A 27,759-nucleotide genomic window follows, 5' to 3' on the forward strand; every position below is an offset into this window, starting at 1 on the left:
GCTGGATGAAGGATTCTGCACTCATATTGGGAGGCACTTCCAGGTGAACTCGAGTGGTTGCACATGTGAACAGGCAGATGAATGCCTTAATTGGGATTTAATCTTTAGTGTTGGTCAGGGTAATGGCACTTGTGAAGTCCACAACAGTAGTCTCAAAGGGACAAAGGTTTACTACTGGTTCTCGTGGAGGTCCTGGGTGAGGACACACCTCAGCATCACACCTCATGCACACAACACAAAATTTAATTATGGTTTTAACAGTCTGGCGCCCAAGTTGAAGTTAGTACTGCTGTCTTAATGAGGTGTGTTATCAAGAACCAGACCGTGATGTGTGTAATGCTCATGTATATATATATATATATATATATATATATATATATATATATATATATATATATATATATATATATATATATATATATATATATATATATATATATATATATATATATATATATATATATATACATATATATATATATATATATATATATATATATATATATATACATATATATATATATATATATATATATATATATATATATATATATATATATATATATATATATATATATATATATATGTCGTACCTAGTAGCCAGAACTCACTTTTTGGCCTACTATGCAAGGCCCGATTTGCCTAATAAGCCAAGTTTTCCTGAATTAATATATTTTTTCTAATTTTTTTCTTATGAAATGATAAAGCTACCCATTTCATTATGTATGAAGTCAATTTTTTTTTATTGGAGTTAAAATTAACGTAGATATATGACCAAACCTAACCAACCCTACCTAACCTAACCTAACCTATCTTTATAGGTTAGGTTTGGTTAGGTAGCCGAAAAAGTTGGGTTAGGTTAGGTTAGGTAGGTTAGGTAGTCGAAAAACAATTAATTCATGAAAACTTGGCTTATTAGGCAAATCGGGCCTTGCATAGTAGGCTGAGAAGTGCGTTCTGGCTACTAGGTACGACATATATATATATATATATATATATATATATATATATATATATATATATATATATATATATATATATATATATATATATATATATATATATATATATATATATATATATATATATATATATATCACAAGCAGTCTGCTTACCCAGTGATTCTGGGGGGAGAAAGCAAAGGGTGTTTTACAGCCAAGTCAATAACTGTGTGCACCAGTTTTCCCCTGCAAAGCAGTAAGTTGGTGCTATCAGGGTCATTCCAAAGGCCTAAGTGTTGTATGTTCTTTGGTGGAAGATTTTCATAATCATTCCCATAAGTTTGTAATTGGGCTCGATTAACCCAGAATTTGAGAGTACCTGAAAACTTGTGTTTGATCTTTATTTCGTTTAAAATAAAAAAACATTCTGGGTCACACTATTGTTTATTATAATATATATTAATAGTTGTCGATTTACTAAGTAATTTAGCTACTTTATGGGGGGGGTTCAAGTACTTCAGTGGGAGCTGTGACATTAGTAATTTATGACGCGGCTTTTGTTCAGGCGTGACTTGCAGTTAGAACGGCGACGAAATGGCTCCAAACATTACCGAGGTAACTTTGTAGGTAATTATTAGACTATTAAGATCCCAAGAAACCTTCAACCAGAGGAATTCAGTGCAATTTCATATATCTTCTGAGTGGCTCGCCATAAGGAATGTTTTACTGATGGTGGCTGTATATGCATATATGTCCCTATGTCGAACTTTAAGTGCACATCAAACAGCCTCTGTGTAAAATTTGACCTTGTTGCAGGCAGACGTTAAGCGAGACATTTTGTCGATTTGACTTTACATTGCAGTTTAATATAATCCTCAGTGGTGTAGTTGCTGAAGATTTTAATACTGTGTGGTATAGTGTGGTAAATAATATCCCTTCCTTTAGGCTGTTTTCTTGGAAGACTTCAATGAATTTATTTTCTAAATGTTATTAGATAATAGTGTGGTAAAGTTGGTGACGCTCAGGATTTCTTTGCAGTCATAACACTTGAGATCTAAGTTAGTTCTGTGCCATGATTTTGTTTGTGGGCAATTGTTGGTGATCAATATATCATGGTAGTCTTATCCAGTACTGGCCATTCTTAGTGACCACTGAGTCTAGATAGTTTTAGTAGGTGGTTTTGTTGTCTGGACTGATTAGTTCTGGTGAAATACTGAGTGACGAAGTCCAAGAGTTTATGGACAGGTTCAAGTCCCTCCTGTTGCCAATGAGCTATTCCGAGGAGTCTAACCAATCTGGCAACTACGACAGTCTCAGTTTGATACTACTATGTTCAGGGTCTGACTGGTTCAGCCTTAACACATGCCCAGTCAGTAACCTCCCCTTGCTGGCTTCAGAACAGTCATCCAGTGCAATTTATGTTTACCAGAGATAAGTTTGTTTGTTGTAATAATCTGACCCTATCAACACCCCTATATCTTGGAAGTGCTCAGAGCTAATTTGGGGGTTAGCTAGATTTTACTCCCTGTTGCTTCAAGTGTTTTAACGTGGTCCTTAGACCAGGCACATGTATGTCAGATGGGATGGTTTTCATGACCACAGCAAATACAGATCTAATGTACCTGCCCAAACGAACATACAGTTTAACTTTGTCGTAGGATCTAGATCCACTATTATTTTGTGAACATAATATATTTTGGGTAACCTGCATCATTGATTTTAATGTTAGTTGGTCTTCTATGCTTTGGGTGACAAATGTTTTTGCGAACCCTCATTGAACAGCCCTCTGACCAAGAGTCTTCTTCTTCCTTGGTTTAGAGTTAGCATGGTTGTTAGGATGGTTGCAGCAGTGTTGGTTTGGCTCTTGATATGCCATTGTTCAACCAGTTATGAACCAGCCACTTTATTATGTTTATAATGCACTTGCTAGCTAATGCACGTTATGTGAAGCTAGGCTAGTACAGAGTATAATACTCCACAATCTGGTTTAAAACCGACCATATGAAATTCTAAAGTTAGATACTCCAGCATCCGTTTTGAAGGACCAAATGTGGTATTTTAACACTATCACATCCGGTTAACGGTATTGACGTCATTAAATCAATACATGTAGTTATCAGAAGGATAGTAGTGCTGTCAAAAATTTAAATATTTGTAATAATTCCATATATTGTCCGATTATTATGGGGTTTGTTTTAAAATGTATGCCAACATCTTCCCATTCTCTGTGGCTTTACTTGGCTATACATAATGTTTTTGTGTTATACAAGTACTATACAGCTGATACCAAGATATAATTTGTACTCACATTGTAACAATTTAAATTGTTATAATATTAGATCTAGGTTTGTAGGAATTGTAAATGTATGTTAAATCATGGGTGAAAGGTAGTTTTGGAGTCAAATGGCACTTTTTACCTCGGAGACAGAGGTAATCCTTCCAAAAGATTAGCGCTTATGTGGTTATGCAAGTATTCCACATCAATTTGATATGTGGCATACTTATATTGGGAAAATCCTTCCCCTGATTGTAATTATTTAAAACAAATTCTGAGACCTCCCTGGAGTTATTTAAAAATGAGTAGTAAAGTGTTTTATCAAATATTGTGGGGTACCATCCAGTGTATTTGAATTCATAGTATGGATACTTGTTGATTTTGGCAACGGTGCAATGACTCATCCTTAGCTCAGGTCAGCTTAGGGCGATCAGGCGGCTATAGACTGCCACATATCCCGTTTCGCTCTTAATTCCTTAATTTAGAGAATTTCATGTTACTGTCAGTTATTGTAATTAATAGTTACCCTTGTTCAAGTACCTATGTAATTAACATCATTTAAGTGTTAAGATTCAATCCTTTTAATTGGCCAAGTGCATAAGATTTATCTTTGATTCTTAACGATAGGAACTAGTTTCGCAACCAGCTAGGGTCGGCTTAACTTCGAGGTGAGCACGTTTATAGTTAGTGTGGACTAGGCGGTACTTGGAGAGAGGAGAGACCACTCCCAGAGCCAGAAACATCTTATTATTTGCAGAGGTAGAAGGTAAAGTCTTGTTGTGAGTTGCTTTCAATTACGTAAAGTTCGATTATCATTTCCCTCTAAGACAGGAAATATTACATTAGAAAATGCTGAGCTTTCATCTAGAATTATTTTATTAAATACAAAAGTTACAATTATTTTTTGTTTAGACAAACTCATACTAATTCTGTGTCTAAGATCTTGATTTTTGCCATCTATCTTAAATTAAAAGTAAGCCATCTTAAATTAACTTCCCCCTCTCATGTTCAACAATTCAAAGGATACAGATTCCTGGTATCTTTCCTGCTATTGACTGGTCTCTCTCGCAGTCCATTAGCTTAACTACATGGTCATTAAGGGAAGATGGTGGCAACGCGACAGTTGTCTAATGTAAACTTGGTTATAATAAAGCTGTAGAATTTGTAGCTGGCGGTAACAGTGTACTTGTAGTACTGGCACTTGGCGGTCAAATACCAAATAATAAGAGACATCATTGGGGAAAGGTTACAGTAAGAGAAACGGTGAACAACGTAGCCGTTAACAACGTCCAATTAGAGTTGAGAGTGAAATATACTTTTTGATACGTTACAACATTCTTCTAGTTCCACGAAGTAGTCATTTGATCCCTAGTGTACTTTGAGTATAAGGATTGGACTCTCAAACATGGCAACATCATACATGCTAGTGATGAACATGAGAATGACACAAGTTCTAGTAGTGACAATGATGCTACACCTGCACCATCAGGTGGAAGGCAGCCAATATTCTCTTCTGTATATACTTTATCTTATGGTATTGGTAACGTTGTTCTTATATTTGTTCTTATATGTAAATATTCCTTTAGAGCATTTTATTGTAAACAATTTGATACCAAATTCAACGACGTAGCACGAAAATTGAGGAAAGAAACGTGAAAAGAGTATAAACATCGCCAACTCTATTTTTTTGTCCCCTTAACTTCCCTTCCACTTCGAGAGATGGGGGGATGGATATTGCTCTAGCTTTAGAGCCCAGCGGCCGAACCACAAGACATGGGTCGCTTCGGCCCCTCAGCAGTAACCCTAAAAACATATTACAGCCTAAAAACAACTAAAATACATACATGTGGCCAACGATGGTGAACACACACGCACAAAAAAAGCATGGTGACATAGAAAAGTACATGACTAAAATATAACATGTAATAAAATAAAATAAGGGCACAGGCATGCCAAATAGTGAATGAATTGCGTCTCACAAGGAGTCGATCGACCTTAAATGTCAGGCGCGCATGGAAAAAAATATCGCGGGGGAGGGATGCCTGACTTGAATCAGTCAACTTACCAGAGAGCATAAAAGGATCATTTATGCATGTGTCCCTCCAGCCGTAGCTTATCCACTCACAGGTTCGGTCAAGCCACCCACCATCTCTAGAATATCCACAGAGGAAGTGGATATTCTAGAGATGACGTCCGGCTCCTAAGCCAGAGTCCACTCACCATAATTGTTTCATGAGTATTCGGGGCACAAGGGTAAGACCACCTATGTCCTTGTCCAGGGGAGATCATTATCAACCCCTTCCCATGCTCTTTGACCACATACGATAAATCGAGTACGTCCAGGTCAGGGTTTTGATGGAACAGATCTCCAGGTCCTCATTAGTCAGCCCCAACCTTTTAAGAACACGGGCACTCTCCGTGCACCACCCGTCTCTCCAATTCAAAGTGATTGAAGAGGCAGAGGCTGCATTGGCACTGGTGTAGCCCCGGACCCACTGAAGGATCTCGGGGGTGCCTTATAGATCACACTTGCTCTAATAATGTCGGGATAGTGGGAAGCCGTCAGCCGAGACCTGGGTGTCTAAAATAACGGCCTCATTTCCTTTGCAAGCAATGCTGTCTGACTCGCAAAAGGTCCCTCCATCGGGTATCCGCACCTCCATCACCACCTCATACCCTCGCTGTCTCAAACGACCAGCTACGAACTGAATGACATTGTTATGACATTCCACCTGTGCTCCATGCGTCCTCAGGCATGCTTGTGAGATGTACCCAAGGGGTGCCAAGTTTCCTGCATGTGTCGCACATGACATTGGCACCTGGGTATCCCCTGCGGCCCTAGACGGCGTGGCCAAAGCATTAGCTCTCACCTGGACTGCGTGACCGAACTCACCACCGTTCAAAAGGTGGGTGCCGGACGAGATACATCCCAAGCACGAGGGAACCTCACACGAGGACATCAGTCTCGGACCATCAGCCATGTGGTAGAGTCTCTCTCGTCACGTCCGAGAGCACTCAGCTTTGTTGGTTACCAGCTCACCCCCGATCAAGGCCGGGCCAATCCACCGACGCATCTAATCTTGGAATGCTGGTAGAAAGGCTGCTGCCCGGACCGTTGGGTCAGCAGACTCCAACAGACTTTTGAAACGCTTGTTCTTATGCAGCCGGATCGAAGAGGCAAATTCGGGCATCCCCAGATCAGCGTCCTTCCAATCAGTGTAAAAGAACACATTTGGTGTGTCGTGAGGTAGACGGAGCCAGCTACGAATAGCCTGCCTTAACCTCCGGTCGATTCTCGCTAGATGAGTCTTATACACCACGCCAGAATCAGACGGTGATTCAGTTTAGGAACGAGGTAATGCTTCAGCATGTATACCTTTGTTGGGGTTTGAGGGAGGCCTGCGTGATGTTAATAATACCCCTTCTCAAACATAGAGCCATAGGAGATGCCCCTGCCACCGGCACCAATGAGAATACCAAGGTACTTATACTCGTCAGTAAAACCAATAGAATCCATGGCTGCGGCCTCGACATGGAACCTTGTTTGTGAAGCGATATACCATTTCTTGCCATTAATCTGTAGGATCAGTGATCGGCATTTTCCCGCATTAACCCTCAAGCCAGCGCCACTCAACGTATCACATATAGTATCTATCAATACCTGAAGGCCGGCTGGCGTCTCCGCCGCTACGACCAAGATGTCCACAAACACTAGTACTGCCACCTTTTTCCTACCTCAGACGAATCCCCAGCCCCAGCTTCTTCCCATTGGTGATTGCCTCATCAATCACCAAATTAAAAAGAAATGGGGGACAAGGGATCTCCCTGTTTGACTCCCCTAGTCACAGGGATTACCCTCGATTTCTCCTTCTGGCTGGTTATGACAGTCGAGGCGCAATCATAGCAGGAAAGGACGTGGCAGGGAGCGGCTAGCCAACCACAAGTTTAACAATTTAGTGAACACCTTGACTCCCTGGGGTGTGCGGCGGCCCACCCGCTGAGGCCGCGAAAGTGTTAACTTTCTGACTCCCTAAAGTAAAGATCTAACTACTAACATCATACTAGTTAGCTGTCTACAGTAACAGTATTTATATCCAGGAGGCCCCTAGGAAACTGTTGCTGTCTCCGTGGGGTAGTGGACTGTATGTGTTCTCTGTGTTCCCTTGGAGGCACAGTGTTACGAACCCGGATCCAGCGTCCGATCCCGGAGCAGTCACGACCGCGCCATCTGTGGGTCAGCTCCCGAAACCCCCACCAAATGGACGACGACACCTGGAGAGGGCGACGTGTACTGGCTACGAGGGCCAGTTTCCAGTCCCGTTCAGCACTCTACACCGCCACTGCTGACCTCTGGTGAGGTGGTGCTCAGACTACAACGCCATCTATGAAGTGGATGTGTCGGGCGTTTGTGTCTGAGCCTGTAAGTGAGGTGTTTTAGTGTCCCAGTTATTGATGACGTGTCTGCTTACAGAGTCGACCTGGGACTGCTGTGATGGGAGTTGAGTCAGTCTACCCGAGGCAGCCAGTCTCCATACCTTGTACCTTGTTGCAGCCGTTGTGAAGTCGTCCCCCCCGGAAGAACACTGTGGTGTGTTAGCCTGCCAGTGGAGTGGCAGTAAAAGGATTACCCGGGACCGACTGTTGGAGACGATCATCCACTGGGGTACTGAAGACAGGAGAGTGATTTGTGGTGTCACACGAGGCTCCTGTCTAGGGCGTTCCCCTTTTATCGTTCGTGGAGTGGCCGTACCAGCCTTGTTGGCTCAGAACCTGCCAGCAGACCAGCTGGACGTGTGGTTGACGGCCTCCACGGCGGTGCCCCCAGTGGACCTGTGTTTTGGCTGACCTGTGGCCAGGGTAGGCTCAACTTCTTTGGAGAATTCGTTGTGAGGCCACGAAGAAAGCACCAAGGACTCGGCACCGAGAGTTATGGCACCAGCGTCTTCAGCAGAAGACATCGATTGTGGATTAATCCCCTTGTAAAGTGTTAATACCCCTAACCCTTGTGCACTCTTTTATTTTATATATTTAATCGGTGATGGTGTTAATTATAATATTAAGTTCTTAACTTTCTTTCCCTACTCCCTTTTAAGTTACTTGCGTCACGGATCTCATCCCTTGATAGCCACTACTGGCTTGGGAACGGATATATATATCTTCCTCTAACAACATCAGAGTAAGGACCCAGTTGCGTCCCGAGAGGGCCGTAACACACAGTTTCAGGGTGATTCAACAGGAACAGTTATGCTTTTATGTACATGTCGGATGAAAATCACTACTTTACGACTTGGTAAAATAAAGAAGAATATATATAATGCAGCTCTCACTGATATGGTTACAAATTATTTGATGTCTATCCTTTTGATCTGGTATCATGCCACATATGTATTATATTATATTATAAACAATAATAAGGTTATTTAATTCTTTATTGCTATGAATTTATCTATTGCAAATGCATACTTTAATTTGACTTAAGCAATTGTAATATATCACATATTTGTTAAATATTCATTAACCAACTTATTATATATTTGTTTTATAGGCAAGTAATTTACTAATGTAGAAAGCCTCGTAAGCCTATGGTATAAACGCACCTGCAATAAATGGGGTTAGTGGCACAAAAATATTGGATCTAATCTCTCTTATTACACCACCAACTTCCCTTATTTTATAATATGCAGGTACGGAGCTCAGTTTTATTTTACTAGGACTTAACTCTCTAAGTAAAAAGTTCTTCGAAAAAGTTCTTTCTAATGTCTCTGTGGCTCATTTGGGTGATCAGCTTCCACCTGTGTCCTCTTGAGCGTGTACCTCCCATGTTAAATAATTCATTCAGGTCCACTCTACAATGCCCGTCATGGCCGTGGGGACGTTGAGCCCCAAAATCATCGCAAGGTAACCCTGTCAATTCCCATGACAATTTTGTATGTGGTGATCATATCTCTCCGAGCTCTCCTGTCTTCCAACGACGTGAGGTGCAGTTCACACAGCCTTTGTGGGATATTTGGGGCTTGAATCTGATTATTTAAATATTAATGTAGTAAATTAAATTACGAAGGACCACCCGCTTTTAAAGTAAAGAGGGAAACTGAGAATTTCTGATCATTAGATAATTCCTAGATGAAACCAGTAACTATGGATAAAACTGGAAAGTATGATCATAATAATAATTAATGGGCTGTATTATTAAATGAAACAAACATCAAACACCTACATTGGGGGGTTATTACTGGAGGTCAGTACGTCCAGGAATTAGTGTGGTTCGTTCACTAATTCAATTAATAATAATCTAATCCTATAAAATAATATTGAAACTGATATCATTACCAAAAGGAGGAACATAGATTATGAGCATAGTAATGAGTTACAGTAAACCACATATTAATCCCAAAGAATTCTGCACAAGATTAATTGCAATAGAATTATAAAAGGAAATAAATCTTAGCTTAATGAAGATTCCTTTAGAAAGCCATAGAAGTCCTCTTATTCTCCAGACTCGGTCGACTGACGAGTGGAACGGGTTAACATGGGGGAAGGCAGTATGAAGAATTCTTCTCTCGTGCTGCAAGACAAATAAATTTTCAGTAGCAACTGATTTGACTACTAAATCTATATTCAAGAATATTAAGAGTTACAGGTGACAAATTTTAATCACCTGTTATTAGGTGTTATCGTGCGTCATAACGGACAATCACCCTGCTACTATCAAAACTTCTACCTGATGCATCACATAAAAGAATTTACTTAGCTGTGGGCACTGTATAAGTATTAAGATTGCCGTGACTTCGCATCTCAGGCTCCGGCTAAGCCTATCCTGAATAATGATGCGTTCCGCTGGCTGGTCACGTGTCGTCAGGAACTAAGTCAAAGGGCTCCTTATTTGACACCAACACTAGCTGAAGATACTATCTGCAAGGTTATTCACGCCTCACAGTGGCGACTTTCATCTGAGGATGGATAACACCTGCCCTATTTGCTGGGCAATGGCGTCTTCTTATGAGTACGGTAAGCGCAGGTCTGCTCTTGATCAGCTCTCCACGTGTACTGAGATGGCGTCTCTCTACCCACGCCGAGCCCGCGTTCATAAAACAAATTATTGTCTCGAACATTCATATTTCTCGCATTTGCGCTTGAAACGTTAAAGACTGGACGGGTTTATTATTTAGAGGAACAAAATATTGTTATTTACCAATTTAAGAATAGTAAATATATAAGGGAGAGGAATTAATGTCTCCCCATGGCATTCATTTGTGACGTTAATTTTATCACGAGATAGACGCTATGATTCTAACTCTCTATTCGGCTTTTAGTTAGAGATCAATTCGTCTGCAATTAGTTATCATACAGAATGCTTTAATTATGGAGAATCGAATTTAATTCTCACACACATTGGATATAATGTGTTTACTGTAAGGAAATCTGACGCAATACTGGCGTCAGGTGATGTGAGAATTCTAGCCTACTGCACAGATGAAATTATTAGTACATGAGAATTCTACGTGTTGTTAATTTTACTTACTACAATAATTAATATGGTTAGTAATAAGTAATGAGAATACAACAATGTTGTATTCGGTGTTGGAAATATCTAACATAACTCCGGGGGGAGGGTTCTAGGGTCGTAGTGTACTGTGTTGTACTGACCTATCCCGAAGTGATATTAAGATTAGTACATTAGTATGTTAATAGGTTAGTATGTTAGTACACACATAACGAACGTCCCGGATTTATCAAGGACTTACAAGGACTTGAGTCTTGCTATTTACATGTCAAATGAAACATGTTGTTGGTAGCCTACACAATATTTATAAAATTCAACTCTCCCAATTTAAACTAACAGAATCTACGGTGATGCGATATCCTGGGTCATAGTGACGTGTAATGTTTCGTTACGTGATATCACATCGTAGCATCATCACAGTTTTCTCAGTGGGAAGTGAAGGAAATTACTCTTCTTCAGAGTTGTAATAGGCTTGCAAATTCCGCCTACATTGTTGAGCTGCAGCTCTAGTGGGGCGGTTGCTTGGAGGAACAAATTCATTGTCCTCTGAAATTACTGGGGAAACTGGATCTGGCTGATATTCTTGTTCAGTCAGTTCAAGTGGAACCAGCTTCTCTAAAGTTTTTAGAGTAGTGTTGCCTCTGCATAAGACTTTAACCACTCTTAGGACACCTTGTCGATCTGGGTGAATGGTAACAAATTTACCCTTAGGCCATTCTGACCTTGGTCCATCACTGTCGACTAGTACTAAGTCTCCTGGCTTTAATTGCACCTTATTGTAAGGACTCGAAGCTCCGTAGTGGTACTCTCGTAGAGCTGTGAGGTACTCTCGAGTCCACACCTCATTCCACCTGTTAATAACTCTAGAAAGATGCTGGTAGCTTTCCACCAAGTCTCCTTTGGTCACATGGGACGGGTCTACAGGGTCCTCTTCGGCTAAAGGGATGAGAGGGCTCAGTAGACCTCCATGGATCAAGTGAGAGGGGCTCAGTGGTTCTCTCTGGGTGTAATCATCAGACAGGTAGGTGATTGAGCGGTTATTGACTCGTGCCTCGATTTCCACAACAATAGTTTGGAGTTCTGAGTAACTGACCTTTTGTCGGTGTAAAGTTTTCCTTAGACACTTCTTGACTGTGCCTACCATTCGCTCATAGAACCCACCTTGCCAAGGGGCTCTTGGTGCTATGAATTTCCAGTGACATTGTCTTCTTTGTAAGACTGACTGTACTTCAGGGTGGTTCCAGACTTCTCGCAAACAACTTTCTCCTGCCACAAAATTAGATCCGTTGTCTGATATCATTAATCTAGGACATGATCGGCGGGCAGCAAATCTGCGGAAAGCTTGAATGAAAGCTTCAGCACTCATGTCTGGGGTGACCTCTAAGTGCACGCCTCTGGTTGTAGCACATGTAAAGAGACAAATGTACGCCTTCACTGGTATATTATCTGGGTTACCAGTGAGGAGTAAGGCTCCTGTATAATCAACTCCAGTGGTTTCGAAAGGACGAAGATGAACCACTCGCTCTTCCGGGAGTGGGGGAGGTCCTGGGTAAGGACAGACTCTAGCGTCGTATCTCTTGCAGATTACACAAGATTTAATAATGGTCTTAACAGTCTGACGACCTTGAGGAAGCCAGTACTTTTGTCTAAGGTCGGTGAGAGTATCTAAAACTCCACCATGCAGTGTACCATATTGATGGTGATGTAAGACAAGAAGTTTAGTTATGATGTGGTGACGAGATAAAAGAATTGGGTTCTTAGTGTCTAAGTCAATCTTTGCATGCAGCAAACGTCCTCCACATCGTAGTATGTTATGAGTGTTGACATCGTACCAGATGCCCAGAGACTTAGTGAGTTTATCCGGAAGATTCTCAAATTCGCTTCCGTAGGTCTCTTGCTGCGCCCGCTTAATCCAATAGTGAACAGGATTGGGAAATTTATGTCGAATTCCTACTTTAGCAAGGAAATCAAACACGTGCGCAGTCACTCGTAACAATTTGCTTAAGTTGGAATAACGATGAGGATCAATGGCTAATATTCGCTGAGGCTCTGGTTCCGTCATGGGAGTGGTGATATTGGTCACTATGACTTGTGGCTTTTGTTTGGGCCACTGACCACCAACAAGCCATGAAGGTCCATTGAATCACAGCGAAGACTTGACAAGTTGTTTTAATGTCAATCCTCTTGACAAATAATCTGCAGGATTGTCCTTAGTAGGGACATGTCTAAACTTATATCCTGCGGATAAATCATGAATCTCCCTGACGCGATTACTGACGTAAGGAGTTTTGTTGTTATTGTTTCTTACCCATTGTAAGACTGCCTCGTTGTCTGACCACACTACAATCTCACCAAAGTGGATATTACTGAGTGTCTTTGCCAGGCAATGGGCCAATCTTACTCGCACTAGCAATGCAGTCAACTCCATCTGAGGTAAGGATCTCTTCTTGATGGGAGCAACTCTTGCTTTAGATGTGAGTAAAATTGATTGAGCACTGTTAACTAAATAGGCTACAGCGCCATATGCTTTGCCAGAGGCATCGCAAAAAACGTGCAAATTGTTGGGTAAGTTTGGTCCTGAAGCATTACGAGGAAATTTCAAAACGCCTAACTGATTAAAATCCGTTGAGAGTATTTGCCATTTGGCTTGTAACTCACTTGATAACGGATCATCCCATCCCATATGTTGCTGCCAGCACTCCTGCATTAGGAGTTTGCCCCTTATTAATATAGGACTAAGTAGGCCTAAAGGGTCAAATGGTTGACTGACAAATGAGAGCAGTGTTCTCATGGTAAGGGTTGAATTATCAGTTTGCACTGACTTGACATTCATCTCGTCAGTGTTGGTGTTCCATTCCACGCCTAGAACCTTTAATTTACTGGGTACCTGATAATCGGGAAATTCTTTCTCGATTAACTGGTTAAGCAGTTTATTATTTGAGGCCCATGACTGTAGAGGCATATTGGCTCCTAACAGTTCTCGGTTAGCCTCATGGTAGATTGCTACCAGATCAGCTTGATCATTAGTTGTCCCCTGGAAATTGTCGACATACAAGTTGTCGCTAATGGTTGCCTTATAAGGGCTGTCTGATTTCCTCAAATGCATGTCTAATGTTGCTTGCAAAAGAAACGGTGAGGACGTAGCACCAAATAATACGGAGGCAAACCGATAGGTGATTACTTCACTGTTGGGATCCAGTGGATCCTTGAACCAGAGGAATTTGGTGTAGTCACGATCTTCCTCCTGCAATCCTACTCGGAGAAAGGCTTTGCTGATGTCAGCTGTATAGGCAAAAATGCCTGTGCGAAATCGTAACAACACGTCATGTAGCCTTTGTGTTAGGCTAGGTCCCGTTTGGAGACATTCATTTAAAGACACACTGCTAGGCTTTACTTTAGCACTGCAGTTAAAGACAATACGAATAGGTGTTGTCAATGAGTCTTTCACCACAGCATGGTGAGGTAAATAATGACCTGTTTTTCGGTCATCGTGTTCAACAACTTCAATGAACTTATTGTTAAGTTGTTGTTGGATAAGTTGGTGATACATAGTTAGTTTGCCTGACTGCTTCTGCAGTCGTGTTAATTGAGACTGCAATTGTGAGGCTGCCATAAAATAATTCACTGGAAGTTGTGGATGATCTAACTTCCATGGGAGTCGTACCCAGTATTGTTTATTTGAGTAGACAACTGTATCCAGATATTGCTGGTAAGTCCACGTATCATCAGGACTTGGTTGCTCAGGGATGATGCCTAACGTATCTAAATCCCACAAACGATGTATTGGTGGGTCAGACTCAATGTCCTCGGCTATTTCCCTGAAGCGTAGGGGTGACTGCTCTAAGCCTAGTCACGCCACAATTACAATATTGGTTTGTTGGTTTGTGGACGCTGGACCTTGTCTGAAAAGCACGGGTCCTGTGAGCAATTTGCCCCCTGCGGACGACAACAAATTCATACCATGTTGCCTAGTGCATCCAGTTATAAACTTGTAATAATGATCCGCGCTTATTAATATTCCAATATCTGTGAGGCAGTCGGAATTTATTTTATGATCCGCTAGCCTCATGCGGTTTCGCTTAAGGTGTCTCGCAGTGCGAGCTAATCCTGTGACCTGCAGGTCCGTAGGAATCTTATCCACTACCACCGCATGGATTGGGCTAGTAGAGGATCGTAATCTAACTAGTAATTTGACTACCTTGTAGTCACGAGGTCCACTATTTGACAGGAAACCAGAAATGTTTAACTTCACACTTTTGGTAGGTTTTAAATTTAACTCATCTACCAACTGTTGTGTAATGAAGGTTTTTTGTGAACCTTGGTCAAAAAGACCCCTAGTGTTAATTCTAGATCTTCGGTTTATTAATTTAAGTTGAGCGGTAGGCAAAGTAGTATTATTGCCTGACTCAGTAGCAAGTACATTCACTTCGTGATGTACTTTACAATATTGCACTGCAGTAGAATTAGTAAAATTCTCTCCAGTGGTCATGGTTGGTGTAGAAGATTTTCTACATAAGGCGTAGTGGTGTACACCTTGGTTACAACGGTTGCAGGTACGTAGTGGTACTGCACATTTCTTGGGATCATGAGAACCCATACATTTGGTGCATTTGTGCAATTCCTGTAACCTTTTAACTCGAGCATTATACGTAGGATAAGCAGAGCATTGGTAAGTGGTGTGTTCCTGATTGTAGAACAGACACTTTCTCTGGTTAATAGACTTAGTCTCTTTAGTAGACAAGTCATTGGTTATCTCTGAAGGAGATACTGAATATGTACCTACATTTCCACTTCCTTTCCTGGTGGATGGAGTAGGTTTGGATTTGTATTTATTAGACTTACTTGGAGTCTGTTTAGGTTTGACTGAAATATCAGTATTAATTGGTTTTGACTCAGGTTTAATTTTGTCATGAGTCTTTAACCTATTAACTGTGATCCTCAACCCCTCGAAAATCTGATCGAGAGTAAGAAACTCAGTATTATAATGTGAGCAGAGCTCTGTCAAGACATTTCGAGGTAATTTCATCTGTAACAATAGCTTGATAGACCATTCAGAACTAGATATATTAACCTTGGTACCTAAGGCCTTTACTAGAGACTCTACTTCTAGTCTGAAGCTTTGAAGTGACTCTGGTCTACTGTTTGGTGCATTCAGATCTAGCAATTGATAATAAAGGGTAGCTATACTTAACTCTTTGTTGCAATAGTTCAACTTCAGGAGTTTTATAGCTTCATCATAATTACTCTCATCAAGAGTAAGGTTATGTATGACCTTTTTAGCCTCTCCTGTGAGAAGACTGAGTAGGTATGAAAATTTAGAAACTTTGTCTAGAGACTGTTTCTTATGGATGTGAACTTCAAAGGAAGTCCAAAAATTGTCCCAATTTTCTGTATCTAATCCTGAAAAGGTGGGCAAGTCTAGAGTAGGTAAACGAACCTCGGGTAAGTGATTATTGAAGTGAGACCCAGTGTTGCTGGTCTTGGATCCAGACTGTTTGGCTAATTTAAATAGCCTGATAATTTTATCATGAGTCTCCTCTTCATATTGGGAGATGTCGTCTACAGTTTGACTTGCTTCTTCAGGATCAGTTTCTACAGTATTTAGCAGATCAAGGTAAGATTGACCTGCAGATCTGACTTGATCAAATTTCAGATCAGCCAATCTAACTGATGACTCTAAGTGATAAGAGTCAATGGGATTATCTTTAGTTAAGCTCTCAGCCTTATTAATTGATCTGGTCAAGTGACCTTTAAGGCCAATGTAGGTTCTCCTCAATTGTTCAGGAGTAGCCATGTTGAGCTTAGGTTCAAACTTCACAGTGTTAGTATATGTATTACTAATGAAGCTTGGGTACTTGTTCATTAGTGAACAGGTAACATTAATTGTAGCCTAATTTAAGGTGGCTACTTTATATTTTACCTCACTTGAGGTTGAATGTACCTACCTACCTAACAACAAATAGCTAGATATTTTGTGCACTGTCTGAACTTCACCATTAGTTCTCGTCCGGTTAGCTCATCCATATCACCATCAGAGTTAATGGAGATAATCCAGCAATACACAAAATAGATACACAAAATAATGCATACAAGAGAAATATTATGGAGACACTCCAATCAGAGTTATCTCAAAATTAATCCCACCCTGTATAGGGTCAGCACAAATAATATAATACATACAACACTGACTAGTTTTAGATCTAGTCGTAATAATTCCTAACTAAGAACTATAAAATTATTTAGTCTGAGCTTGTACCAAATTCAGCACAATCTCAGCCTAAATTCTACCTAATAACATGGGTAAAGATTATTGTGGTGCAGTAAGGTAAATATAGTTGTGCTGTATTTTTGGGGTTTTTTGTTTTTATAAGAGTGCTCTTGCACACACAGGTGAACAATTATGTACAGTTAAGTTTGGCTTGCTAGCCACAGCCTTTTGTGATGGTTGATGGTGTTAATTAACTTGTCAACCACATGCAACCTAGATTCCCCTGACAAATGTACACCGTCTCTGGTCAGGTTCTGTCTGTAAGGTCTGGCTGTAAATTGGATATATGTGGCATCCAATCTCACTCGTTTTTTCAGCCTGAAATTTATGTACTTAGCAGCTCTCAGGTAGTATTCCGGAGTTACTCCCCAACGATTATCTTGACTTGGTTGGCGAGGTTCCACTAATGTGAATACTACTGATTCACTGATGAGCTTGAAAGAAGAAATTATGTTTTTGAGGTGTTTGATCACCTCGGCTGGATGACGAGTGGGGTGGATGTCATTACCACCTAATTATATAATGGTTAGATGGTGAGGCCACTCTAACGCAGGTGTTAGGGTGGTGTTATTGTAAAAGTTATGAGCTGTTGCTCCTGGTGACCTAAAGATTCTCACCTCGGTGTGAGGTGTAGGTCTAAGTGTTGTGGGTAATTGGCTATGACCCACTAAAGCTATGTATAAGGTAGCTATGTTAGTGTGATCTAGACTAACTGATGTGTTACACTGTTAGTTGACACAATTAATTAAAAAGTTAGTCTAGCTTCTATCACACAAGAATTAGTTATTAATGGTTAATATTTTAATTGTAAATTTAATGCCTATCCGGTTCGATTAGGACCATAATGTGGGATATTTGGGGCTTGAATCTGATTATTTAAATATTAATGTAGTAAATTAAATTACGAAGGACCACCCGCTTTTAAAGTAAAGAGGGAAACTGAGAATTTCTGATCATTAGATAATTCCTAGATGAAACCAGTAACTATGGATAAAACTGGAAAGTATGATCATAATAATAATTAATGGGCTGTATTATTAAATGAAACAAACATCAAACACCTACATTGGGGGGTTATTACTGGAGGTCAGTACGTCCAGGAATTAGTGTGGTTCGTTCACTAATTCAATTAATAATAATCTAATCCTATAAAATAATATTGAAACTGATATCATTACCAAAAGGAGGAACATAGATTATGAGCATAGTAATGAGTTACAGTAAACCACATATTAATCCCAAAGAATTCTGCACAAGATTAATTGCAATAGAATTATAAAAGGAAATAAATCTTAGCTTAATGAAGATTCCTTTAGAAAGCCATAGAAGTCCTCTTATTCTCCAGACTCGGTCGACTGACGAGTGGAACGGGTTAACATGGGGGAAGGCAGTATGAAGAATTCTTCTCTCGTGCTGCAAGACAAATAAATTTTCAGTAGCAACTGATTTGACTACTAAATCTATATTCAAGAATATTAAGAGTTACAGGTGACAAATTTTAATCACCTGTTATTAGGTGTTATCGTGCGTCATAACGGACAATCACCCTGCTACTATCAAAACTTCTACCTGATGCATCACATAAAAGAATTTACTTAGCTGTGGGCACTGTATAAGTATTAAGATTGCCGTGACTTCGCATCTCAGGCTCCGGCTAAGCCTATCCTAAATAATGATGCGTTCCGCTGGCTGGTCACGTGTCGTCAGGAACTAAGTCAAAGGGCTCCTTATTTGACACCAACACTAGCTGAAGATACTATCTGCAAGGTTATTCACGCCTCACAGTGGCGACTTTCATCTGAGGATGGATAACACCTGCCCTATTTGCTGGGCAATGGCGTCTTCTTATGAATACGGTAAGCGCAGGTCTGCTCTTGATCAGCTCTCCACGTGTACTGAGATGGCGTCCCTCTACCCACGCCGAGCCCGCGTTCATAAAACAAATTATTGTCTCGAACATTCATATTTCTTGCATTTGCGCTTGAAACGTTAAAGACTGGACGGGTTTATTATTTAGAGGAACAAAATATTGTTATTTACCAATTTAAGAATAGTAAATATATAAGGGAGAGGAATTAATGTCTCCCCATGGCATTCATTTGTGACGTTAATTTTATCACGAGATAGACGCTATGATTCTAACTCTCTATTCGGCTTTTAGTTAGAGATCAATTCGTCTGCAATTAGTTATCATACAGAATGCTTTAATTATGGAGAATCGAATTTAATTCTCCCACACATTGGATATAATGTGTTTACTGTAAGGAAATCTGACGCAATACTGGCGTCAGGTGACGTGAGAATTTTAGCCTACTGCACAGATGAAATTATTAGTACATGAGAATTCTACGTGTTGTTAATTTTACTTACTACAATAATTAGTATGGTTAGTAATAAGTAATGAGAATACAACAATGTTGTATTCGGTGTTGGAAATATCCAACAGCCTTTCCTCGTCACTCATGCCTCTTAGTTCAAGACTAGCCTAGTGCCACATCTCTCAACATTTTCAGCTTCCTCTTGTGCTCACCGAATTGTGCTTGCGGGGGATGAGCTTTAGCTCTTTGGTCCTGCCTCAATATACTGTCTCTACTGTCAATAAACTGGTGTACAGATTCTTGAGCCTAATGAGCTCTATCAAATCTACATTTGAAACTGTGTATGGAGTCTGCCTCCACATCACTGCTTAATGTATTTAATTTGTTAACTACTCTGACAATGAAAAAAATTATTTTTAATGTCTCTGTGGCTTAATTTCCACTTGTGTCCTCCTGTTCGTGTTTTACCCGTGCTAAAGAGTTTGTCTTTGTCCACCCTGTCAATTCCCCTGAGAAATTTGTATGTGGTTATCATGTCTACCCTTACACTTCTGTTTTCCAGGGATGTGAGGTTCAACTCCCTTAGCCTTTCTTCGTAGCTCATACATCTCAGTTCCGGGACTAGTCTGGTGGCATACCTCTGAATCTTCTCTAAATTTGTCTTCTGTTTAACTAGGTAAGGACTCCAGGTTTGAGCTGCATATTCCAGGATTGGTCTGATGTAAGTAGTATACAAGGTCCTGAACGATTCCTTACACAAGTTTCATAAGAAGAAGAACATAAGAACAAAGTAACTGCAGAAGGCCTATTGGCCCATACGAGGCAGTTTCTAAAGGCAGTTCTTTTGTTGGCCAATCTACCATATGCCGCTGATAACATCCTTTTTATGTGGGCCTCTGGGGACAGGTTCGGTGCGATGTCAACCTCCAGATTTTTCTCTCTATTTGAATCTTGCAGGATTTCACCTTCCAGATGATACCTTGTGTTCAGCCTTTTGTTCCCTTCGCCTAATTTCATTACTTTACACGTTCCTCAGTTGAACTTTAGTAGCCATTTTCTAGACCATTCCTCCAGTTTGTCCAGGTCATCCTGTAGTCTCTGTTTGTCTTCATCTGTCTTGATTCTTCTCACAATTTTTGCATCATCGGCAAACATTGAGAGGAATGAGTCTACACCCTCTGGATGATCGTTTCACATATGAGAAACCAGGATGAGTTCAGTACAGAATCCTGTGAGATTCGCCACTCTGGTCGTCAAATCTCGCCACTCTGATGTCTCCCCCCTCACAGTTACTCACTGTTTCCTGTTGATTAGATACTCCCTTATCCACTGGAGTTCCTTACCTTTTACTCCTGCCTGTTGCTCCAACTTTTGTAACAACCTTTTATGGGGTAATGGGTCAAAGGCTTTCAGACAATCCAACAAAATACAGTCTACCTTTCCTGGTCCTCTGTCTGGGGTTCCCCTTCCTTCTACCCAGTCTGTCATGTCTCCTGTGTCTTCTTCCTCGTCTCTCTCCGATCCTCCTTCCCATCCTTCTCCTCCGTCTATTGACTCTCCTTGCCGCCTGTCGGTGCGGGCTGATGTCCATCGTTCTCCTAACGGCCGTCGTGTGTGCTCTCGTTCAACTTCTCCTATTGAGACGCTGGAATCCGTTGCCCGGTACGTAGTTGCTGGGACACCGGTCTCTTTAAGTCTGAAGCGTAAGCCTGGCTCCTCTCCTTCCTCCTCCTTGGCGGGTAAGAAGGCTTCGCTTTCTTCCTCGGCCCCTACTACTGGCTCTATTGCTCCTTTCCCTCCCATTTCGGTGGTTACGCCCCCTGTTCCTGCTATGGAGGTTTCTTTGTCCCTCGCTTTCCTCTCAGTTGCTGCCCTTGTTGAGGTGCGCTCCCCTCTTTCTTCTGCCCCTCTTCCTGCTGCTGTCCTTGACTGCTCCTCTTGGTTGTCTCCTCTTCTTCCTCCTCCGGATCCCGCCCGCCCACCTCTGCTCTGTTTTCCCGCTTCCTTCCCTCCGTCTTTGCTCAGTTTACCCATGTCCCCTGACCCTGACTTTGCTGACCCTGATCCCGACCCTGATCTTCATTAACGTGCTATGTTGCTCTTTTGCCTTTGTTTCTTCCTTGTTCTCTGTTGTTGTCCTTTCTCTTCTCGTCGATGTCTATTCTTCAATAGAACGTTCGAGGTTATTATGCCAATTTCCTTGAACTCCAAGTTCTGATTTCCCGGTTTTCACCCCTTTGTGTCAGTCTCCAGGAGCCGATACTTGGTGCTCGTCCTGGTCGTTTTCGTGGCTATTCCTTTCTCTCCCGCCCCCCCATCCCCCAGCTGTGTCTGGGGCTCCTAGTTCTTCTGCTCTCTTGGTTCGCTCTGATGTTCCCTTTGTCCCCTTACTTTTTCCTTCTCCTCTCCATTGTTCTGCTGTTCGTATCTTTGTGGGGAAATGGTACACCGTTTGTTCCATTTATCTCCCCCCGTGTGTCCCGCTTTCTCTTCCTGATCTGAAACACCTACTGCACTCCTTGCCGGAGCCTGTGCTCCTGCTGGGTGATTTCAATTGTCGTCATTCCCTTTGGGGTGTTGTTCTGATGAACACCCGAGGTCGCCTTCTTGAGCCGTTTATCCTCTATTCTTCCCTGTCTTCTGAATTCTGGTGAGCCCACTCATTTGGCCTCTCGGACTCGCACCCTTTTCATGTCTTGATCTTTCTCTTTGCTCGTCTTCTCTTTACTTAGATTTCACGTGGCAGGTTCTTGATGACCTCCATGGCAGTGACCATTTCCCCATCCTTGTTACCGTTTCCTCTTTTCACCCTCCCCTCTCCTTCCCTAGGTGGCAGTTTGCTAAAGCGGACTGGAACCTATTTACCCTCAGTGCTGCTCTCTCTGACCTCTCCCTTCTGCCTCTCCTTTTTTTTCATGACTGTTTTCGGCACTGCCCTCCACTCTATTCCTTGCTCTTCCTCTCGGGGTTCACGGAAGTGCATTCCCTGATGGAATGCAGACTGTGCTTGGGTTGTCCGCTGTAAGCGTGCAGCCTGGAAGAGACACCGCCTTCGGCAGACGGCTGATTCTTTTCTTTTCTTTCGGAAGGCGAGTGCGGTGGCCCGTAGGGCCATCCGTACGGCTGAACATGAATGTTAGGCATCTTATGTCTCCACCATTACGTCCGAAACTTCTCTGCCACAGATCTGGAAGCGTATCCACAAGATAGCAGGTAAATTCGTTCCCGATGTTTCACCTGTCCTTCACCTCCGTGGTATTCTTGTGGCGGACCCGTTGCAGGTCGCTACCGAATTGGGTTCCCACTTTTCTTCTGTTAGCTCTGGTCTTCATCTTCCCCAATCTTTCCTTCTTCGTAAACCTGTCCTTGAATCTCGTCCTTTCGATTTCTGCACTCATCTTTGACTTCCTTATAACGATCCCTTCTCTTTCTCTGAACTTCGTTCTGCCCTGGCCCTCTGAGGTTCTACGGCGGCGGACTCCGATGGTATTCATTATAAGATGCTTCGCCATCTCCCTACGTGCATGTCTCAGTATTTACTGAGTCTATATAATCGGATCTGGGAGTCGTCTTCAGTCCCTGAGGACTGGCTCGATGCCGTTGTCTTCCCTGTTCACAAACCGGGGTCTCTGGGAACCTCCCTTAAGGACTTTCGCCCTATTGCCCTTACAAGTTGTGTCTGCAAACTATTTGAACGTACGGTTAACATTCGTCTGATGTGGTTCCTGGAACAACATTACCTCCTCTCCCCTTCTCAATTTGGTTTCGGTTTCTGCAAGTGCGGCAGCACAGCAGATTTCCTGGTGAACTTGGAGGTCTATATTCGTACTGCTTTTGCTGCGAAGACCTCCGTTATTGCCGTCCTTTTTGATCTGGAAAAAATGACACCACCTGCCGATATCATATTCTATCCCATCTTCATTCTTTTGGTCAACGTGGTTATCTCTCTCACTTTCTCCGCAGCTTCCTCTCTCGTCGTTCCTTTCGGGTGAGGCTTGGTACCGCTCTCTCTGCCTCTTTTCAGCAGTACGAAGGTGTGCCGCAGGGTAGTGTTCTGAGCACTACTCTTTTTCTGGTTGCACTCAATGGTCTTCTTTCCTCTCTTCCTTCAGGCGTCTTCTCCGCTCTCTATGTCGATGATTTTACCCTTTGCTGTCAGGGTGATGGTTCGCCTCTCCTTCAACGCCGGCTTCAACTTGCAATTGATGCCATGTCGTCTTGGGCCACCGATCATGGCTTCAAGTTCTCTACTACTAAGACTTGTGCCATGACTTTTACTCGGAAACGAGTCGTTCTTCGTCCCTCTGTCACTTTATGGTCATCCCCTTGAGTACAAAGATTCTGGGAAGCTTTTGGGGTTATTCTTTGACACTCGTTTATCTTGGTCACCCCATATCTCTTACCTCCGTGTTGAGTGCTCTAAGGCCCTTACCCTCCTTCGGGTATTGTCCCATACTTCTTGGGGAGCAGATAGGCGCACTCTCCTTGCTTTACATTCCTCTATCGTCCTGTCTAAGCTCGATTATGGTTGCCCTGCTTACTCGTCCGCTTCTCCTTCTACTCTTCGCCGTCTTGATGCTTTGCACCATACTGGGTTGCGCCTCAGTTCTGGTGCCTTTTGTTCAACTCCCATCCTCAGCTTATATGTTGACATTCGCTTCCTGTCTCTCCAGGACCGCCATGATCGCTACTGTCTTCGCTGTCTTGTGCAGTCCTTGCAACATCCTTCCTCTCGCCTCTGTCGTCCTTTAACTTTTACCCCTCCTGCGGTTCCTGTTCCTCTTCACCACCTCCCTCTTTCTGTCCGGTTATCTCGCCTACTGGATTCGCTTTCCGTTCGTATTTCTAATATTTCTCCTCGTGTTGTTCCTTCTTTGCCCCCGTGGAGAGTCCCCCTTCCGCAGTTTTGTACATCCTTGACCCGCACCAGTTGTGGGGGTTGCCACTGGTGTACCAGTTGTGGGGGTTGCCACTGGTGTACCAGTTGTGGGGGTTGCCACTGGTGTACCAGTTGTGGGGGTTGCCACTGGTGTACCAGTTGTGGGGGTTGCCACTGGTGTACCAGTTGAGGTGGGGGGTGGGGGGATGCCAACAAGGTGATCAGCGTGCTTCACAAGCTGGCCGCTCTTCTCTTCCCTTCACCCTCATACAATGTCATACACACAAGAACTAATAAGTAGGTGTATATTGTTGTATAAATATATTGCTTGTTATTATAAATGTTTAAGTGCTGAGAAAATTATGGCTTTTGAGCAGTTATTCTTTGTCGCATTCTTCTCTAAGTTATAACTTCGTGCGTTGACTTGGCCTCGCCTGTTTTACAATGATATAATGATAAATAAGCAAACATTGTTATGTTTTAACTAACATTGGATGCTAACATTGTGCTGTATATTTTCAACTTTTGATATGAAATCAGATAAAATGTTTTCGAAAGTTCTCAAATAGGCGCCGTATGTAGCGTATATACAGATAGTTACACTAAGGAAGAGTGATGCAGTATGGCTAGTGTTCCCCGTCATCCTGGTGAGATAGTCATATAGTAACGTGTGGACCATCCTACATATATTGAGGGCAAGTTGATTTAGGTATTATTTTATTTGGCAAACATACGGAAAATATTGAATATATGCTGCTAAATAAAACTTAAAATAACCAAATCATCGTAGACCAAATCACGCTATCTGAAGCCTAATATAGTATGAATATGGGCTATACTAGTCCAAGGAATATTTATATTGTTTTTTTATGGAGTTTCCGGAATAACACCAAATTCTGCTATGTTGTTGCGAGTTACGTCAATATATGTAGGCAGGTGCACATGGTTACATAAAGTACTACCTGCACAGGAGGACGGGCTGGGATAATGTGTGCTGGGTTCAGTGATGCAGGGACGTGTCGGGTCAGTACCTGGGTGGCGTGTACGGACGCCGGCTCCTCCCAGGCCACAAGAGACAGGTAGAGAGTTATGGGCCGCCTGCGCCAGACATATTGCTCGCACCTTCAATGTTTGACACGCCAAGTCACAACATAATGACGACATAACAGATTATTCCACTTGATGGTTAATATGTATGGTGGAAGGCTGTGTTTGTGAGTAATGTTGTGTATATACCAATATCCGCGTACACCGTCCGGCAGGTATATTGTGTCCACGCTCCAGGTCCCTGGTGTTTGTGGCCCTTCCCGGCCACGCTCCAGGTCCCTGGTGTTTGTGACCCTTCCCGGCCACGCTCCAGGTCCCTGGTGTTTGTGGCCCTTCTCCGGCCACGCTCCAGGTCCCTGGTGTTTGTGACCCTTCTCCAGCCACGCTCCAGGTCCCTGGTGTTTGTGACCTTTCCCGGCCACGCTCCAGGTCCCTGGTGTTTGTGACCCTTTCCCGGCCACGCTCCAGGTCCCTGGTGTTTGTGACCCTTTCCCGGCCACGCTCCAGGTCCCTGGTGTTTGTGACCTTTCCCGGCCACGCTTCACGTCCCTGGTGTTTGTGACTCTTCTCCGGCCTCGCTCCAGGTCCCTGGTGTTTGTGACTCTTCTCCGGCCACGCTCCACGTCCCTGGTGTTTGTGACTCTTCTCCGGCCTCGCTCCAGGTCCCTGGTGTTTGTGACTCTTCTCCGGCCTCGCTCCAGGTCCCTGGTGTTTGTGACTCTTCTCCGGCCTCGCTCCACGTCCCTGGTGTTTGTGACTCTTCTCCGGCCTCGCTCCAGGTCCCTGGTGTTTGTGACTCTTCTCCGGCCTCGCTCCAGGTCCCTGGTGTTTGTGACTCTTCTCCGGCCACGCTCCACGTCCCTGGTGTTTGTGACTCTTCTCCGGCCTCGCTCCAGGTCCCTGGTGCTTGTGACTCTTCTCCGGCCTCGCTCCAGGTCCCTGGTGTTTGTGACTCTTCTCCGGCCTCGCTCCACGTCCCTGGTGTTTGTGACTCTTCTCCGGCCTCGCTCCAGGTCCCTGGTGTTTGTGACTCTTCTCCGGCCTCGCTCCACGTCCCTGGTGTTTGTGACTCTTCTCCGGCCTCGCTCCAGGTCCCTGGTGTTTGTGACTCTTCTCCGGCCACGTTCCACGTCCCTGGTGTTTGTGACTCTTCTCCGGCCTCGCTCCAGGTCCCTGGTGTTTGTGACTCTTCTCCGGCCTCGCTCCACGTCCCTGGTGTTTGTGACTCTTCTCCGGCCTCGCTCCAGGTCCCTGGTGCTTGTGACTCTTCTCCGGCCTCGCTCCAGGTCCCTGGTGTTTGTGACTCTTCTCCGGCCTCGCTCCACGTCCCTGGTGTTTGTGACTCTTCTCCGGCCTCGCTCCACGTCCCTGGTGTTTGTGACTCTTCTCCGGCCTCGCTCCAGGTCCCTGGTGTTTGTGACTCTTCTCCGGCCTCGCTCCAGGTCCCTGGTGTTTGTGACTCTTCTCCGGCCTCGCTCCACGTCCCTGGTGTTTGTGACTCTTCTCCGGCCTCGCTCCAGGTCCCTGGTGTTTGTGACTCTTCTCCGGCCTCGCTCCAGGTCCCTGGTGTTTGTGACTCTTCTCCGGCCTCGCTCCACGTCCCTGGTGTTTGTGACTCTTCTCCGGCCTCGCTCCAGGTCCCTGGTGTTTGTGACTCTTCTCCGGCCTCGCTCCAGGTCCCTGGTGTTTGTGACTCTTCTCCGGCCACGCTCCACGTCCCTGGTGTTTGTGACTCTTCTCCGGCCTCGCTCCAGGTCCCTGGTGCTTGTGACTCTTCTCCGGCCTCGCTCCAGGTCCCTGGTGTTTGTGACTCTTCTCCGGCCTCGCTCCACGTCCCTGGTGTTTGTGACTCTTCTCCGGCCTCGCTCCAGGTCCCTGGTGTTTGTGACTCTTCTCCGGCCTCGCTCCACGTCCCTGGTGTTTGTGACTCTTCTCCGGCCTCGCTCCAGGTCCCTGGTGTTTGTGACTCTTCTCCGGCCACGCTCCACGTCCCTGGTGTTTGTGACTCTTCTCCGGCCTCGCTCCAGGTCCCTGGTGTTTGGGACTCTTCTCCGGCCTCGCTCTAGGTCCCTGGTGTTTGTGACTCTTCTCCGGCCTCGCTCCACGTCCCTGGTGTTTGTGACTCTTCTCCGGCCTCGCTCCAGGTCCCTGGTGTTTGTGACTCTTCTCCGGCCTCGCTCCAGGTCCCTGGTGTTTGTGATCCTTCTCCGGAATATCGACCCCGTCTGGACCGTAGAGACTTACGCTCGCTGCCCACGATATCATCCTCAATTATTACCAGTTATTGCAAGTGACAACATCACAGTGTTGTTATATGGTCTCTCGTGCAATATTCAGCGAAATCGTTACTGAGTTAGATTCTCAATGAGCAGGAAGATATTTTCAATTTACATTAACAAGATATGAAGAATAACAATCACTCAACTGGCTAGTATCATCCAGTCCGGTTCATTGGTATCCAGCCAGACAAGTAAGTGACGACATCCCGGGCCACCAGTCTTGTGATACTGATGCCGGACAAAAAAGG

General features: G+C 43.5%; 1 protein-coding gene across 1 annotated transcript in view; it reads right to left on the reverse strand.

Moving 5' to 3' along the window:
- Positions 1-6,625: 6,625 nt before the first annotated feature.
- Positions 6,626-27,759, reverse strand: part of LOC138364461 (uncharacterized) — a 50,009-nt gene continuing 28,875 nt past the window's right edge. Inside the window, exons 2-4 of the mRNA XM_069324099.1 lie at positions 25,436-27,457; positions 23,047-23,178; positions 6,626-6,793 (exon numbers count right to left, since the gene is read on the reverse strand). Coding sequence (XP_069180200.1) covers positions 6,626-6,793; positions 23,047-23,178; positions 25,436-27,457 — 2,322 coding nt within the window. The remainder of the gene's footprint in view (positions 6,794-23,046; positions 23,179-25,435; positions 27,458-27,759) is intronic.

This window comes from Procambarus clarkii, chromosome 13, assembly GCF_040958095.1.
Source record: "Procambarus clarkii isolate CNS0578487 chromosome 13, FALCON_Pclarkii_2.0, whole genome shotgun sequence".
In the NCBI taxonomy this organism is placed as follows: Eukaryota; Metazoa; Arthropoda; class Malacostraca; order Decapoda; family Cambaridae; genus Procambarus; species Procambarus clarkii.